At 45.5% G+C, this 14,157-nt stretch overlaps 1 protein-coding gene across 4 annotated transcripts in view; it reads left to right on the top strand.

The window, feature by feature from the left end:
• The window catches only part of LOC144495597 (receptor-type tyrosine-protein phosphatase mu-like), an 896,407-nt gene that overhangs the window by 876,642 nt on the left and 5,608 nt on the right, over positions 1 to 14,157 (top strand). For all 4 annotated transcript variants that reach the window (XM_078215746.1, XM_078215745.1, XM_078215744.1 and 1 more), the window contains 2 exons: positions 2,563 to 2,688; positions 9,238 to 9,401. In XM_078215746.1, the coding sequence (XP_078071872.1) occupies positions 2,563 to 2,688; positions 9,238 to 9,401 (290 nt within the window). The remainder of the gene's footprint in view (positions 1 to 2,562; positions 2,689 to 9,237; positions 9,402 to 14,157) is intronic.

The raw sequence follows: 14,157 nt of genomic DNA, 5'->3' as shown, positions 1-14,157 counted from the left end.
TTGCAGTAGAAACTGCGTAGATAGTGACCAGGCAATCACCAGGACCCGAGCCCTTATTCTGAGCTGTTGTTTGCTAGATGGAAAGTGGTAGATTGTCTTGCAGTCCAGCAAGATCGGGTAACTAGTTCTCCCAGCTGGGGCGGGGGTCATGTGACTTGACTCCCACCTCTCCACTTTGGCTTTAACTAAGGGCGTAAATTCCTCTTTCTGGGTTCCTGAGGTTGTTAGTGTTCCGGCCATTAAGAATGTGAAAGGAAGTTGCATGATCCTTTGTCCTAGCAGACTAGGAGATTCCAGTGACCAGACCTGGCTTTTGAAATGTAAATGGCCTTTGTGTCATTCGCTCTGCAGTTCATAGGGTGGTTATGTCTCTTCAGAGATAACGAGGCATCAGCTTCTCTCAAACTGCCAGAAAGTCTTTTTGTTGAGGGTTACAATTCCTTATAGTTTCAGCCTTTTTATGATTTCTTTGCCCTGCTTTTAATATTTTAGGAAGTAGCCATGATGATATATTGCATAAAAATATAGTGTGATGTCTTAGCCCTTGGCAGTGCTAAACTGAGGCTTCCATGGCACAGAGGGTGGTGGAAATATGGAACACGCTGCCCGAGAGGGTGATGGAGGCAAGTACTCTCTCAACATTTAAGAAGCATCTGGATGAGCATTTAAATCACCAAGGGCATGCAATTAGCTTAGTGGTTAAATAAGAAGGGTGGCATGGACAAGTTGGGCCGAAGGGCCTGTTTCCATGCTGTAAACCTCTATGACTCTATGTTAGTAGTGTGGTGTAAAAGGCATATGGGACACTTGCCTTTATCAATCGAGGTATAGATTACAAAAGCAGGGAAGTCATGTTACAGCTGTATAGCACTTTGGTGAGGCCACAGCTGGAGTATTGTGTGCAGTTCTGGTCACCACATTATAGGGAGGATGTTCTTGTGCTGGAGGGGGTACAGAGGAGATTCACCAGCATGCTGCCTGAGGTGGAACATTTAAGTTATGAGGAGTGGCTGGATAAGAACATAAATAAGAACATAAGAACTAGGAGCCAGAGTAGGCCATCTGACCCCTCAAGCCTGCTCCGCCATTCAATAAGATCATGGCTGATCTTATCGTGAACTCAGCTCCACTTACCTGCCCGCTCACCATAACCTTAATTCCTTTACTGTTCAAAAATGTATCTACCTTGCCTTAAAAACATTCCATGAGGTAGCCTCAACTGCTTCACTGGGCAGGGAATTCCACAGATTCACAACCCTTTGAGTGAAGAAGTTCCTCCTCAACTCAGTCCTAAATTTGTTCCCCCTTATTTTGAAGCCATGCCCCTAGTTCTAATTTCACCTGCCAGTGGAAACAACCTCCCTGCTTCTATCTTATCATAATATTATATGTTTCTATAAGATCTCTCCTCATTCTTCTAAATTCCAATGAGTATAGTCCCAGTCTACTCAGTCTCTCCTCATGAGCCAACCCTCTCAACTCTGGAGTCAACCTAGTGAATCTTCTCTGCACATCCTCCAGTGCTAGTAGATCCTTTCTCAAGTAAGGAGACCAAAACTGTACACAGTACTCCAGGTGTGGCCTCACCAGCACCTTATACAGCGGCAACATAACCTCACTGTTTTTAAACTCCATCCCTCTAGCAATGAAGAACAAAATTCCATTTGCCTTCTTAATTACCTGCTGCACCCGCAAACCAACTTGTTGTGATCCATGCACAAGGACAGCCAGGTCCCTCTGATAGGCTTGGGTTGTTTTCATTGGAGCAGAGAAGACTGGAGGGGTGACCTGATTGAGGTGCATAAGATTATGAGGGGCATGGACAGAGTGGAAAAGGAGCAGCTGTTTCCCTTAGTTGAAGGGCCAATCACAAGGGGACATAGGTACAAGGTGAGAGACAGGAGGTTAAGGTGGGATGTGAGGAAAATCTTTTTTACTCAGAGGGTGGTGACAGTCTGGAATGCGCTGCCTGGGAGGGTGGTAGAGGCGGGTTGCCTCACATCCTTTAAAAAGTACTTGGATGAGCTCTTGGCACATCGTAACATTCAAGGCTGTGGTCAAGTGCTGGTAAATGGGCTTAGGTGCGAGGTCAGGTGTTTCTCACATGTCGGTGCAGACTTGATGGGCTGAAGGGCCTTCTTCTGCACTTTATGATTCAATGATATCAGGCTATGGACCAAGTGCTGGTAAATGGGATTAGTATATAATGGTATTTGATAGTCAGCATTGACATGGTGGGCCAAAGGACCTGTTTGTGTGCTGTATGACTCTCCGACTATTTGAAAAAAAGCAGGGACATCTCTGGCGTTCGAAAGCCACCAACAAAAGCAGAATAATGATCATTCAACTTATTGCTATTTCTTGGATCTTGTATGTAAAACAGTTGCCACACTTACCTGCATAGAGCTTCAGCAAAGGCCAGTTAAAGAGATTCATTGTATATAAAGTACGTTGAGATGTTTCTGAGAACACAATTAGGATATGATACAAATGCAAGGCTTCCAATAGGGATATTAATAATGTTTAGCCGATATAAATGCTTGTCATCTTTTCTCAAACCAGCTGTGCCCCCAGTACTGGCCAGAAAACGGTGTCCATCGGCACGGGCCCCTCCAGGTGGAGTTTGTATCAGCCGACTTGGAGGAAGACATTATCAGCCGAATATTCCGAATTTACAATGCGGCCAGGGTAAGGACTTGCTTTGTGTCACTCTGGGGGCAATTACTCTATTAAAAAATCCTCCCATTTTTTTCAAATTCAACTCCCCGTGTTGAAATCCTCACTCGCACTCGATAATAGTTCATAAAGGACATCAGGCATTATCTCTACGTATTAATGTGAAAAGGAGAAAGAATCTCGACATTGCATTCAACGTGTGAATCCAAACCTATCAACATCAGCGCTGAACGGTACTTAAGTCCTGAAAATTGTCCAATTTTAAAAAGTACTATAATCAGACTTTAATCAGTAGCTATAAATTGAAGGATATATTAAAAATTCCATTAAAAGGATAAAATGGTTGTTGTGAAGTGCTAACATTTTAAGGCAGGATTGTTATCGATATTGAACGCATTCACATTAACACTTGTTTATTAAAATGTTTAGACCGGGCATGAATTTAAACAGCAGACGGCAATGAAGAAATGTACTGCTGGTTTAGCAGAGAAAGGATTTAAATAACAGTATATTTTTTAACCCCTTCACCATCATTGATGTGTTAAGGGTTGAGTGGGTGGATCTAATCCACCAGGGGAAGTTTTTGGAGGGTTTAAAAAGGGCTTACCTTGGAGGTTCAGCTTCATTGTTCCCAGGAGCAGGCTGAGGGTAAGAGAGTTGGTTTTCTGACTGTAATTAATTATTTATTTTTTCAGTTAATTTTGGGGTTAAAATCGGAGGTTTTTTTCAAAACCGGAAGTAGGGCCAGGAGAGGCCAAGGGAAGTTTTTGGAGGGTTTAAAAGTGCACCAAAGTATACAGCGGGCAGCATCGTAGCGGGCAGCAGAGTGAGTGGGAAGTTGAGTGAGCTGTCAGGGCTTTGGCTCACAGGGCTTGGACGAGCAGGGGTGAGTTTTTGTTTCCTTCCATTCTTATTAACCTCTCACTGTCTAACTTGACATAAAGTGTCCAGTATGAGTGTGAAACCAGTGTGTTGTTCCCAGTGTAGGATGTGGGAGGTCCTGGAGGCATCTGGCCTCCCGGACATCCACATCTGTGAGGGGTGTGTCGAGCTGCGGTTCCTGAGGGACCGTGTTAGGGAGCTGGAACTGCAGCTCGAGGATCTTAGGCTGATGAGGGAGAATGAGGAGGTGATAGACAAGAGCTATCATCAGGTGGTCACACCAGGGCCACGGGAGGAGGCCAAGTGGGTGACGGCCAGGAAGGGTAAGGCTAGGGTGGTTGAGAGCACCCCAGTGGATTTGCCCCTGCACAACAAGTACTCCTGCTTGAGTACTGCTGGGGGGGACAGCCCGCCTGGGGGAAGCAGCAGTGGCCGTGTCTCCGCAGTGGAGTCCAGCCCTGTAACTCAGAGGGCTAAGGAAAAGAGGAGGAAGGCGGTATTAATCGGGGACTCGATGGTGAAGGGGACAGACAGGCGTTTCTGCGGAGGTAGGCGGGATTCTCGCATGGTGGTCTGCCTCCCTGGGGCCGGGATCCAGGATGTCGCTAGTCGCGTCCCGGAAATCCTGAGGTGGGAGGGAGAGGAGCCTGAGGTAGCGGTACATATTGGTACCGCTGATGTGGGTAGGAAGGGAGAAGGGGTCATGAAAAGGGAGTACAGGGAATTAGGGAGACAGCTGAGAAAGAGGAAAGCAAAGGTAGTAATCTCAGGATTACTGCCTGTGCCACGGGAAGGTGAGGGCAGGAATGGAGTGAGGTGGAGGATGAATGTGTGGCTGAGGGACTGGTGCAGGGGGCAGGGATTCAGGTTCCTGGACCATTGGGACCTCTTTAGGGGCAGGGGTGATCTGTATACAAAAAACGGGTGGAACTTGAATCACACGGGGACCAATATCCTGGCCGGTAGGTTGGCTAAGGCTACTGGGGAGAATTTAAACTAGATAGGTTGGGGGGAGGGGAGCTAGAAGAGTTGACTAGGATCAAGGAACTAATTGATGGGGGGGAGGATGCAGGGGTAAGGGGAATTACAAAATTAATGGTAGAGGAGAGGGTGCAAGTGAATGAAGGTGGTAATTTAGATAAGGGAGTAGAGGGAGAGGGTGTTCGCGACTCATCAAAGCGGGTCCAGATAAAAGCTGGAATAAGGACACTTTGCCTGAATGCACAAAGCATTCGGAACAAGGTAAATGAGTTGATGGTGCAAATCAGCACAAGTGGGTACGATCTGGTGGCCATTACAGAAACGTGGCTGAAAGGTGACCAGGACTGGGAGATGAATATCCAGGGGTATCAGGCGTTTAGGAAGAATAGACAGGAAGGAAAAGGTGGTGGGGTCGCGCTATTAATAAGAGATAATATCAGGGTAGTACTGAGGGATGACATAGGCTCTGAGGAACAAAACGTGGAATCATTATGGGTAGAGATGAGGAATAGTAGAGGGAGAAAGACACTAGTAGGTGTGGTATATAGGCCCCCAAATAATAATGTTGAGGTAGGGAGGGCTATAAACAAGCAGATAAGGGATGCGTGTAAAAACGGAACGGCAATAATCATGGGGGACTTCAACATGCACATTGACTGGCAGACTCAAGTCGGTAAGGGTGGAATGGAGGAAGAGTTCTTAGAATGCTGTCGGGATAATTTCCTTGAACAGCATGTTACGGAACCGACGAGGGAACGAGCTATTTTGGATCTGGTATTGTGTAACGAGGTAGGTAGAATTAAGGATCTTATTGTGAAGGACCCTCTGGGGTCTAGTGACCACAATATGGTCGAATTTCTGATTCAGATGGAAGAGGAGAAAGTTTGGTCCCAAACCAGTGTCCTCTGTTTGAACAGAGGGAAATATGATAGGATGAGGGATGAATTGGCTAAGGTAGACTGGGAGAGCAGGCTGGCAGGTAGGATAGCTGAGGAACAGTGGAGGATTTTTAAGGAGATCCTTTTCAGTTCTCAGCAAAAATATATTCCAGCAAAAAACAAGGATTGTAAGAAAAGGGAGAACCAGCCGTGGATAACGAAGGAAATAAAGGAGAGTATTAAAATAAAAACAGCTGCGTACAGAGTGGCCAAAAATAGTGGAGAAACAAGTGATTGGGAAAAATTTAAGAAACAACAAAGAGAGACTAAGAAAGCGATAAAGAAAGGAAGGATAGACTATGAAGCTAGGCTAGCAATTAATATAAAAAATGATAGTAAAAGTTTTTATAAATATATAAAAAGGAATAGAGTGGCTAGAGTGAATGTTGGACCCTTGGAGGACGAGAGGGGGGAGTTAATAGTGGGAAATGAGGATATGGCTGAGTCTTTAAATAAGTTTTTTGTGTCGGTCTTCACGGTGGAGGACACAAATAGTTTGCCAAATATTAACGATAGAGGGTTGGCAGCAGGAGAAATACTTAATACAATTAATGTGACCAGAGAGGCAGTGCTGGGTAGACTAATGGGACTGAAGGTGGACAAGTCCCCGGGTCCGGATGGAATGCATCCCAGGGTATTGAAAGAAATGTCAGAGGTAATAGTGGATGCGTTAGTGATTATTTATCAAAACTCGTTGCATTCTGGGGTAGTGCCGGTTGATTGGAAAACGGCTAATGTTACGCCGCTGTTTAAAAAAGGAAGGAGACAAAAGGCGGGTAACTATAGGCCGGTCAGCTTAACGTCTGTAATGGGAAAATGCTGGAATCCATTATTAAAGAGGAGATAGCAGGTTCGATCAATCAGACGCAGCATGGATTCATGAGGGGAAAGTCGTGCTTGACGAACATGTTGGATTTTTATGAAGATGTGACTAGGGCGGTTGATGGAGGAGAACCGGTGGATGCGGTGTTTTTGGATTTCCAAAAGGCGTTTGATAAGGTGCCCCATAAAAGGCTGCTGAAGAAGATTAGGGCACACGGAGTTGGGGGTAGTGTGTTAAAGTGGATTGGGGACTGGCTATCCGACAGGAAGCAAAGAGTCGGAATAAATGGGTGTTTTTCCGGTTGGAGGAAGGTAACTAGTGGCGTGCCGCAGGGATCGGTACTCGGGCCGCAACTGTTTACCATTTATATAGATGATCTGGAGGAGGGGACGGAGTGTAGGGTAACGAAGTTTGCAGACGACACAAAGATAAGTGGAAAAGTGAATCGTGTGGAGGACGGAGAAGATCTGCAGAGAGATTTGGACAGGCTGAGTGAGTGGGCGAGGATATGGCAAATGGAGTATAACGTTGAGAAATGCGAGGTTATACACTTTGGAGGAAATAATAACAAATGGGATTACTATCTCAATGGAAACAAATTAAAACATGCTACCGTGCAAAGGGACCTGGGGGTCCTTGTGCATGAGACGCAAAAGCCCAGTCTGCAGGTACAACAGGTGATCAAGAAGGCAAATGGGATGTTGGCCTATATTGCGAAGGGGATAGAATATAAAAGCAGGGATGTCTTGATGCACCTGTACAGGGCATTGGTGAGGCCGCAGCTGGAATACTGTGTGCAGTATTGGTCCCCTTATATGAGGAAGGATATATTGGCATTGGAGGGAGTGCAGAGAAGGTTCACCAGGTTGATACCGGAGATGAGGGGTTTGGATTATGAGGAGAGGCTGAGGAGATTGGGTTTGTACTCGTTGGAGTTTAGAAGGATGAGGGGGGATCTTATGGAGACTTATAAGATAATGCGGGGGCTGGATAGGGTGGAGGCGGAGAGATTCTTTCCACTTAGTAAGGAAGTTAAAACTAGAGGACACAGCCTCAAAATAAAGGGGGGTCGGTTTAAGACAGAGTTGAGGAGGAACTTCTTCTCCCAGAGGGTGGTGAATCTCTGGAATTCTCTGCCCACTGAGGTGGTGGAGGCTACCTCGCTGAATATGTTTAAAGCGCGGATGGATGGATTCCTGATCGGTAAGGGAATTAAGGGTTATGGGGATCAGGCGGGTAAGTGGTACTGATCCACGTCAGATCAGCCATGATCTTATTGAATGGCGGGGCAGGCTCGAGGGGCTAGATGGCCTACTCCTGCTCCTATTTCTTATGTTCTTATGTTCTAATCCATATCACACTCCCCCTGCCCTATTATTTTAGTCTGAGCAATATTTATTAAGTGATTCAGTTCAGAACAAAGAAAATTACAGCACAGGAACAGGCCCTTCAGCCCTCCAAGCCTGCACCGACCATGCTGTCCATCTGAACCAAAGCCCCCTACCCTTCCCGAGACTATCTCCCTCTATTCCCATCCTATTCATGTATTTGTCAACACGCCCCTTAAAAGTCACTATCGTACCTGCAAGTTAGCAATTGTTTTCTTGAGCGGAAGGGTAACTTCGTAATCATCGACTTGTAAATCCATCAGTCTTGTGAATGGCTGCAGTAAACAACTTGGGCATTGCGTTTAACTGGCCGAGGGACGGTCCGGAGCTTGAAATCGGCTGCTCCCGAGCACAGTGGACAGTTCTGGCCGTCGTCTTCAAGAGACAACAGTGTGGAGACGGAGGGAGAGTAGAACTGGAATGTTCTGGAATTCTCCGGCCGTTCACGCCTCGCCGCCGCTGCCAGAGAAGACGGAGTGTTTGACACTCAGCCAAATCTCCGTTCACTGCAGCAGGGGGGAACGGGAGAATCCCGCTGGCGTGAACGGCCAGAGAATGATGCCCCACCCCAAGACAGGTCACTTGATTACGGCCGGAATTCTCCGACCTGGCCCGCAGCTGTGATACTCCGGGACTCGCTGCTGTGAATGGAGATTTGGCTGAGCGTCAGCTCTTCATTCTTGCTGGCAGCGGGATGTGAACGGCCAGAGAATTCCGGCCTCAAATTTTCAAATCTATAGTGAAAGATCACTGTTGCCAGCGTGGTTGTTCTGCCAACCTCTTAATGATATTATCGCTGCGCCCAGTTATTAGAATCAGTTGACCTTCACTCTGGTAGAGCTGTCCACCTCAATTCTCCCTCACTGGTCCTGTTCTCCATCAAAATCTCCCCTTAACTGTGAAACCCGGCCACGTAATAAACAGAGTCAGAGAGTTGAAATACATCAAACCTTCTTACAAGAAGTATCAGTGAAATGGTAAACAGGTGCATTTTATTTGGTGGGGGGGGGGAAACATTGAGGCTTAATATTGTTTCTCACCAACCAGTAGGGTTGCCAACTGTACTTAAGTATATTCCTGGAGGTTTCATCACATGACTTCCCCCCCCCCATCACTACACCAGCCATTTGTTGGCTAATACATCCATCCTGTAACGCAATGCCTTCCAACACCAATTGGAAAGAAGAAGAACCCGTTGCACAATGGGATGATGTTTGACTGTCAGTTAAACAGCCCTCTATTTTCCCATTTTCAATATTTTTCGATCTGCCAAGGAGAAATATTGAAAGAAAATGACAAAATTAAAATCCTTTTTTTTTTTAAAGTTCTGATCATCTTTCTCCAGGATTGCACACAGCATTGTCCCGGAGATTGGTCATCAATTCCTGGAAACTCCAGGCCAATCCCGGAGGTATGGCAGCCCCACCGCTCAAGGTTCACGGCTGTATTAAGTAAAAGGCAGCGGTGACGCTGATGATTCTTAGCCAGGTTATTTAGTGACATGTCTTTCCCTTTCTTCTCACCTGCTGGTGCGCATGTGGCCAAGCAGCCTCAGGATGGCGATCGAATGGTTCAGCAGTTCCAGTTTCTGGGCTGGCCGATGTACAGAGACAACCCCGTATCCAAACGTTCCTTCCTGAAACTCATCAGACAAGTGGAAAAGTGGCAGGACGAGTATGATGGTGGAGAGGGACGTACAGTGGTCCACTGTCTGTAAGTACACTCTCTCTCCTCCAATATGACCTTCATTTTGTTCAGAATGATACAATCCCCACAGTACAGAAGGAGGCCTTTTGGCCCATCAAACTTGCACCAACAACAATCCCACCCAAACCCTATCCCCGTATCTACCCTGTAAATCCCCCGACACTAAAATCATAGAATTCCTACAGTGCAGAGATTGGCCATTCGGCCCATCAAACCTGCACCAACAACAATCCCACCCAGGCCCTATCCCCATAACCTCACATATTTACTCTGTTAAACTGTCCTTTAGTGTCAGGGAGATTATCATGGCCAATCAACCTAACCCGCACATCTTTGGACTGTAGGAGGAAACCGGAGCACCCGGAGGAAACCCACGCAGACACGGAGAATGGTGCTGGCAAACCAGGTGTCCACTGACATTTAATTATATAGCTGCCAGCCACTGTTCCCAGTCCCACATCAGGATAAAAACACTGCCCCACGATTGCCAGTTTTCTGCTGGGAACCAGGCTCACACGGATCATGAGTCAAGGATTGGAGAAAGGAATTTCCCGGCCGTGCTCAGATTTGTCACTGGGAATGCAGGAGCGCAGAACGCTCCTTACTGTTCACCCTTGGGCGTGGATTTGACGCCCACTCACACTGATGTGCTGGAAGTCTCCTCTCTCACTGCTGACTGCGTGCAATTACTTTGTGCTGTCTCAATCCTAGTGCCAGCGAACCATCAACACAAGTCTGCTCAATAATTTGTCACAATTTAGCACTGCATAGTCAGCCTCACTCAAGCAACACATAGTGTAGGTAATGGAAATGTCACATTGGAGAAGTCAGTCTTTCCGAGACTCGGTTCAAATACAATTTGTACCAGTGCAGCAGTTTCATCTTGTTTCAACTTTCCCTTTCTCATACTGTAAGAGTTTATTTCTTACTTCACTGAGATTACTCAGACTGACCTAAATTCCATTTTCGCTCTGACCCCAACTCATCACACAGGGTTTTTCCTTCCTGCGCAACAATGGCACAGTGGTTAATACTGCTGCCTCACAGCACCAGAGACCCAGGTTCGATTGCCAGCTTGGGTCACTGTCTGTGCAGAGTTTACACGTTCTCCCCATGTCTGCGTGGGTTTCCTCTGGGTGCTCCAGTTTCCTCCCACAGTCCGAAAGACATGCTGGTTAGGTGCATTGGCCATGCTAAATTCTCCCTCAGTGTACCCGAACAGGCGCCAGAGTGTGGCGACTAGGGGATTTTCACAGTAACTTCATTGCAGTGTTAATGTAAGCCTACTTGTGACAATAATAAATAAACTTAAACTTGGCGTACGTGTTCTTGAACAGTTGATTGACAGCTACACAAGGAGCCTGGCACCAGATGAGAACCCCTGAGTGGCATCAGTTAGCAACCAAAGTAGCTTTGTAGAATATCCCAGCCATTTTCACCGCTGTTGCTGTCGCTGCAACTTTGAAATTATAAAAGAGAATTCTTAACCCACCAACTGGAATGAGTTTTTCTCAGGAAGTACCAAGATGGTTTTGGTAAGAGTGGGAGTGGGGTCCTTGCCCTTGTGCTAGGGTGTAATCCGGGTAATTAACAATCCTGTGATTTTGAGTATGTACTTTTAATATTTGTTGTGTGTACCATAGGAATTCACTTGACCCTACATGTGTCCTGTACACTATAACCTTTCCAGTCCAGGATTCCAAAATCTGGAAACACCATGGGTAGACTTCAGACACCATTCAGAGATGAAGAAATTAAACTGTTAACAGCCTAAGAGAGTACTAACCACACACTTGATATACCAAGTTACCAGGTATCCATCTGTGGCATTTCAATGACAACTAGAAAAAAAACATCTAGTTAACTGATGCCCTTGTCCTTGCCCCTTTAGAGAAGGAAATCTGTCATCTGTCCTTACCTGGGTCTGGTCTACGTACGACTCCAGAGCCACAGCAATGTGGTTGACCCTTAAGTACCTGCTCAAATGGCCAAGAAAGACACCCAGTTCAAGGGCAATTAGGGATGGGCAACAAATTCTAGCCATGCCAACTTCCCATAAAAGAATAAAAAGAACATCCAACAGCGTGTCACTGTGACAAAGTGAGCTTGTCCACTTCGGCAGGAAGAATATAAAAAGCAGCATATTAGCTAAATGGAGAGACATTGCAGAACACTGAGGTACAGAGTGATCCTCACATGAATCACAAAACATTTATATGCAGGTACAGAAAGGGAGTATGGGGCTCCCTCTGGGCTGATGTTTCTGGAGTGGCACTTGAAGCCAAAACCTGCTACCAACTGAACCATGACTGACAAGGCCCAGCTAAGGTCAATGGCAAACTTCATCTCCTTCTAACAGGAAGATGCTGAAGTGAACTGGTGAAGTTAGGCTGAGGGATAACTCAGGAGCGATGCCCTGTAAAACATCAAAGGAAATATTTCATATCACTCAGCAAAGGATTTGATTTATTATTGTCACATGTATTAGTATACCGTGAAAAGTATTGGTTCTTGCACACTATACAGACAAAGCATACCATTCGTAGAGAAGGAAAGGAGAGGGTGCAGAATGTAGTGTTACAGTCAAAGCTAGGGTGTAGAGAAAGATCAGCTTAATGCAGGGTAGGTCCATTCAAAAGTCCGATGGCAGCAGGGAAGAAGCTGTTCTTGAGTAGGTTTGTACGTGGCCTCAGACTTTTCTACCTTTTTCCAGATGGAAGAAGGTGGAAGAGAGTATGTCCGGGGTGCGTGGTGTCCTTAATTATGCCGGCTGCTTTGCCGAGGCAGCGGGAAGTGTAGGCATTGTCAATGGACAGGAGGCTGGTTTGAGTGTTGGACTGGGCTTCGTTCACAACCCTTTGTAGTTTCCTGTGGTCTTGGGCACAACAGGAGCCATACCAAGCTGTGATACAACCAGAAAGAATGCTTTCTATGGTGCATCTGTAAAAGTTAGTTTATTTTGGAAAAAAGGAAAGACTCTAATGGAAGAGTTAACCTGTTGGTTAACTAAGGAAGTTAAAGATAGCATCAGAACTGAAACAAAAAGTGTACAATTCCATGAAGATTAATGGCAGCCCCGAAGACTGAACAGAATATAAAACAACGGCAAAAAACGACGAAAAGAATAACGATGAGGGAGAAATTAGAGAAGGAGAGAAAGAATGCTAGAAATATAAAAACAGAGTAAGAGTTTCTACAGGTAGTTAAAAAGGAAAAAGTAACAAGGGCTGGTTCTCTGGAGAGTGAGAATGGGGAATTAATAATGGAAAATAAAGAAATGATGGATGAATTGAACAGATATTTTGCCTCTGTCTCCACTATAGAGGACAAAGATAACATCCCAGAAGTAATTACAAATCCAGAGGTGAAACCGAGGGAGCAACTTAAAACCAGCACATTCACCAATTATTAGAACTAAAATCTCACAAGTTCCCAGGTCTATGTGGACTTCATCCTAGGATCTCCCAGAAGTGGCTCCCGAGACAGTAAATGCATTGGTTTTATTTTCCAAAATTCCCTTAACTCTGGAAAGGTGCAATCAGATTGGAAGATGGCAAATGTAACACCTCTGTTCTCCCTGTGTCTGCACGAGTTTCCTCCGGGTGCTCCAGTTTTCTCCCACAGTCCGAAAGACGCGCTGGTTAGGTGCATTGGCCATGCTAAATTCTCCCTCAGTGTACCTAAGCAGGCGCCGGAATGTTAATGTAAGCCGACTTGGGACTAATAAATAAAAAAACTTTTAAAATTTAAATTGTTTATATTTATATATAAACTGCTTATATATAAACAGTCCAAAGATGTGCAGGTTAGGTGGATTGACCATGCTAAATTGCCCTTTTGTGTCAGGGGGATTAGCTAGGATAAATTCATGGAGTTACGGGGAGAGGGCCTGGTGGGTTGTTGGTGCAGGCTTGATGGGCCAAATGGCCAACCTCTGTACTCAAGGGATTCTATGATTCTATATTAATGATTTGGATGAAGGGACTGAAGGTATGGTTGCTAAATTTGATGACGACACAAAGTTAGGTAGGAAAGCAAGTTGTGAAGAGGAGTTAAGGAGTCTTAAAAGAGATGTAGATAGGTTAAGTGAGCGGGCAAAAATTCCTTCAGATGGAGTATAATGTGGGGAAATGTGAACCAGTCTGATTTAGCTGGAAGAATAAAAAAGCAGCATATTAGCTAAATGGATAGAAATTCTGGAACTCTGAAGTACAGAGGGATTCTAGACTGAATCACAAAAAGTTAGTATGCAGCTAATGATTAGAAAGGCAAATGGAAGGTTGTTGTTTATTAAAAGGGGAATGAAATATAAAAGTAGGAATGTTTTGCAACAGTTGTCCAGGGCATTGGTGGGGTCACAGCTGGTGTATTGTGTACAGTTTTGGTCTCCATATTTAAGAAAGGATAATATTGTATTGGAAGCAGCTCAGTGAAGGTTCACCCGACTGATTCCTGGAATGTGAGGGTTATCCTATGAAGAAAAGTTGGGCCTGAATTTATTGAAGAATCATAGAATCCTCACAGTGCAGAAGGAGGTCATTCGGTCCATTGAGCCTGCACCAACCACAATCCCACCCAGACCCTAGCCATGTGACCTCACGTCTTTATGCTGTCAGTCCCCCTGGCACTAAGGGGCAAGTTAGATCAAAGCAAAATACTGCGGATGCTGGAATCTGAAACGAAAACAGAAAATGCCAATAGGTCTGACAGCATCTGTGGGGCAATTTAGCATGGCCAATCAACCTAACCCGCATATCTGTGG

Source organism: Mustelus asterias, chromosome 7, assembly GCF_964213995.1.
Source record: "Mustelus asterias chromosome 7, sMusAst1.hap1.1, whole genome shotgun sequence".
Classification (NCBI taxonomy): Eukaryota; Metazoa; Chordata; class Chondrichthyes; order Carcharhiniformes; family Triakidae; genus Mustelus; species Mustelus asterias.
The sequence above is the reverse complement of the archived record's forward strand: the minus strand, read 5'-3'. Positions and strand labels throughout refer to the sequence as shown.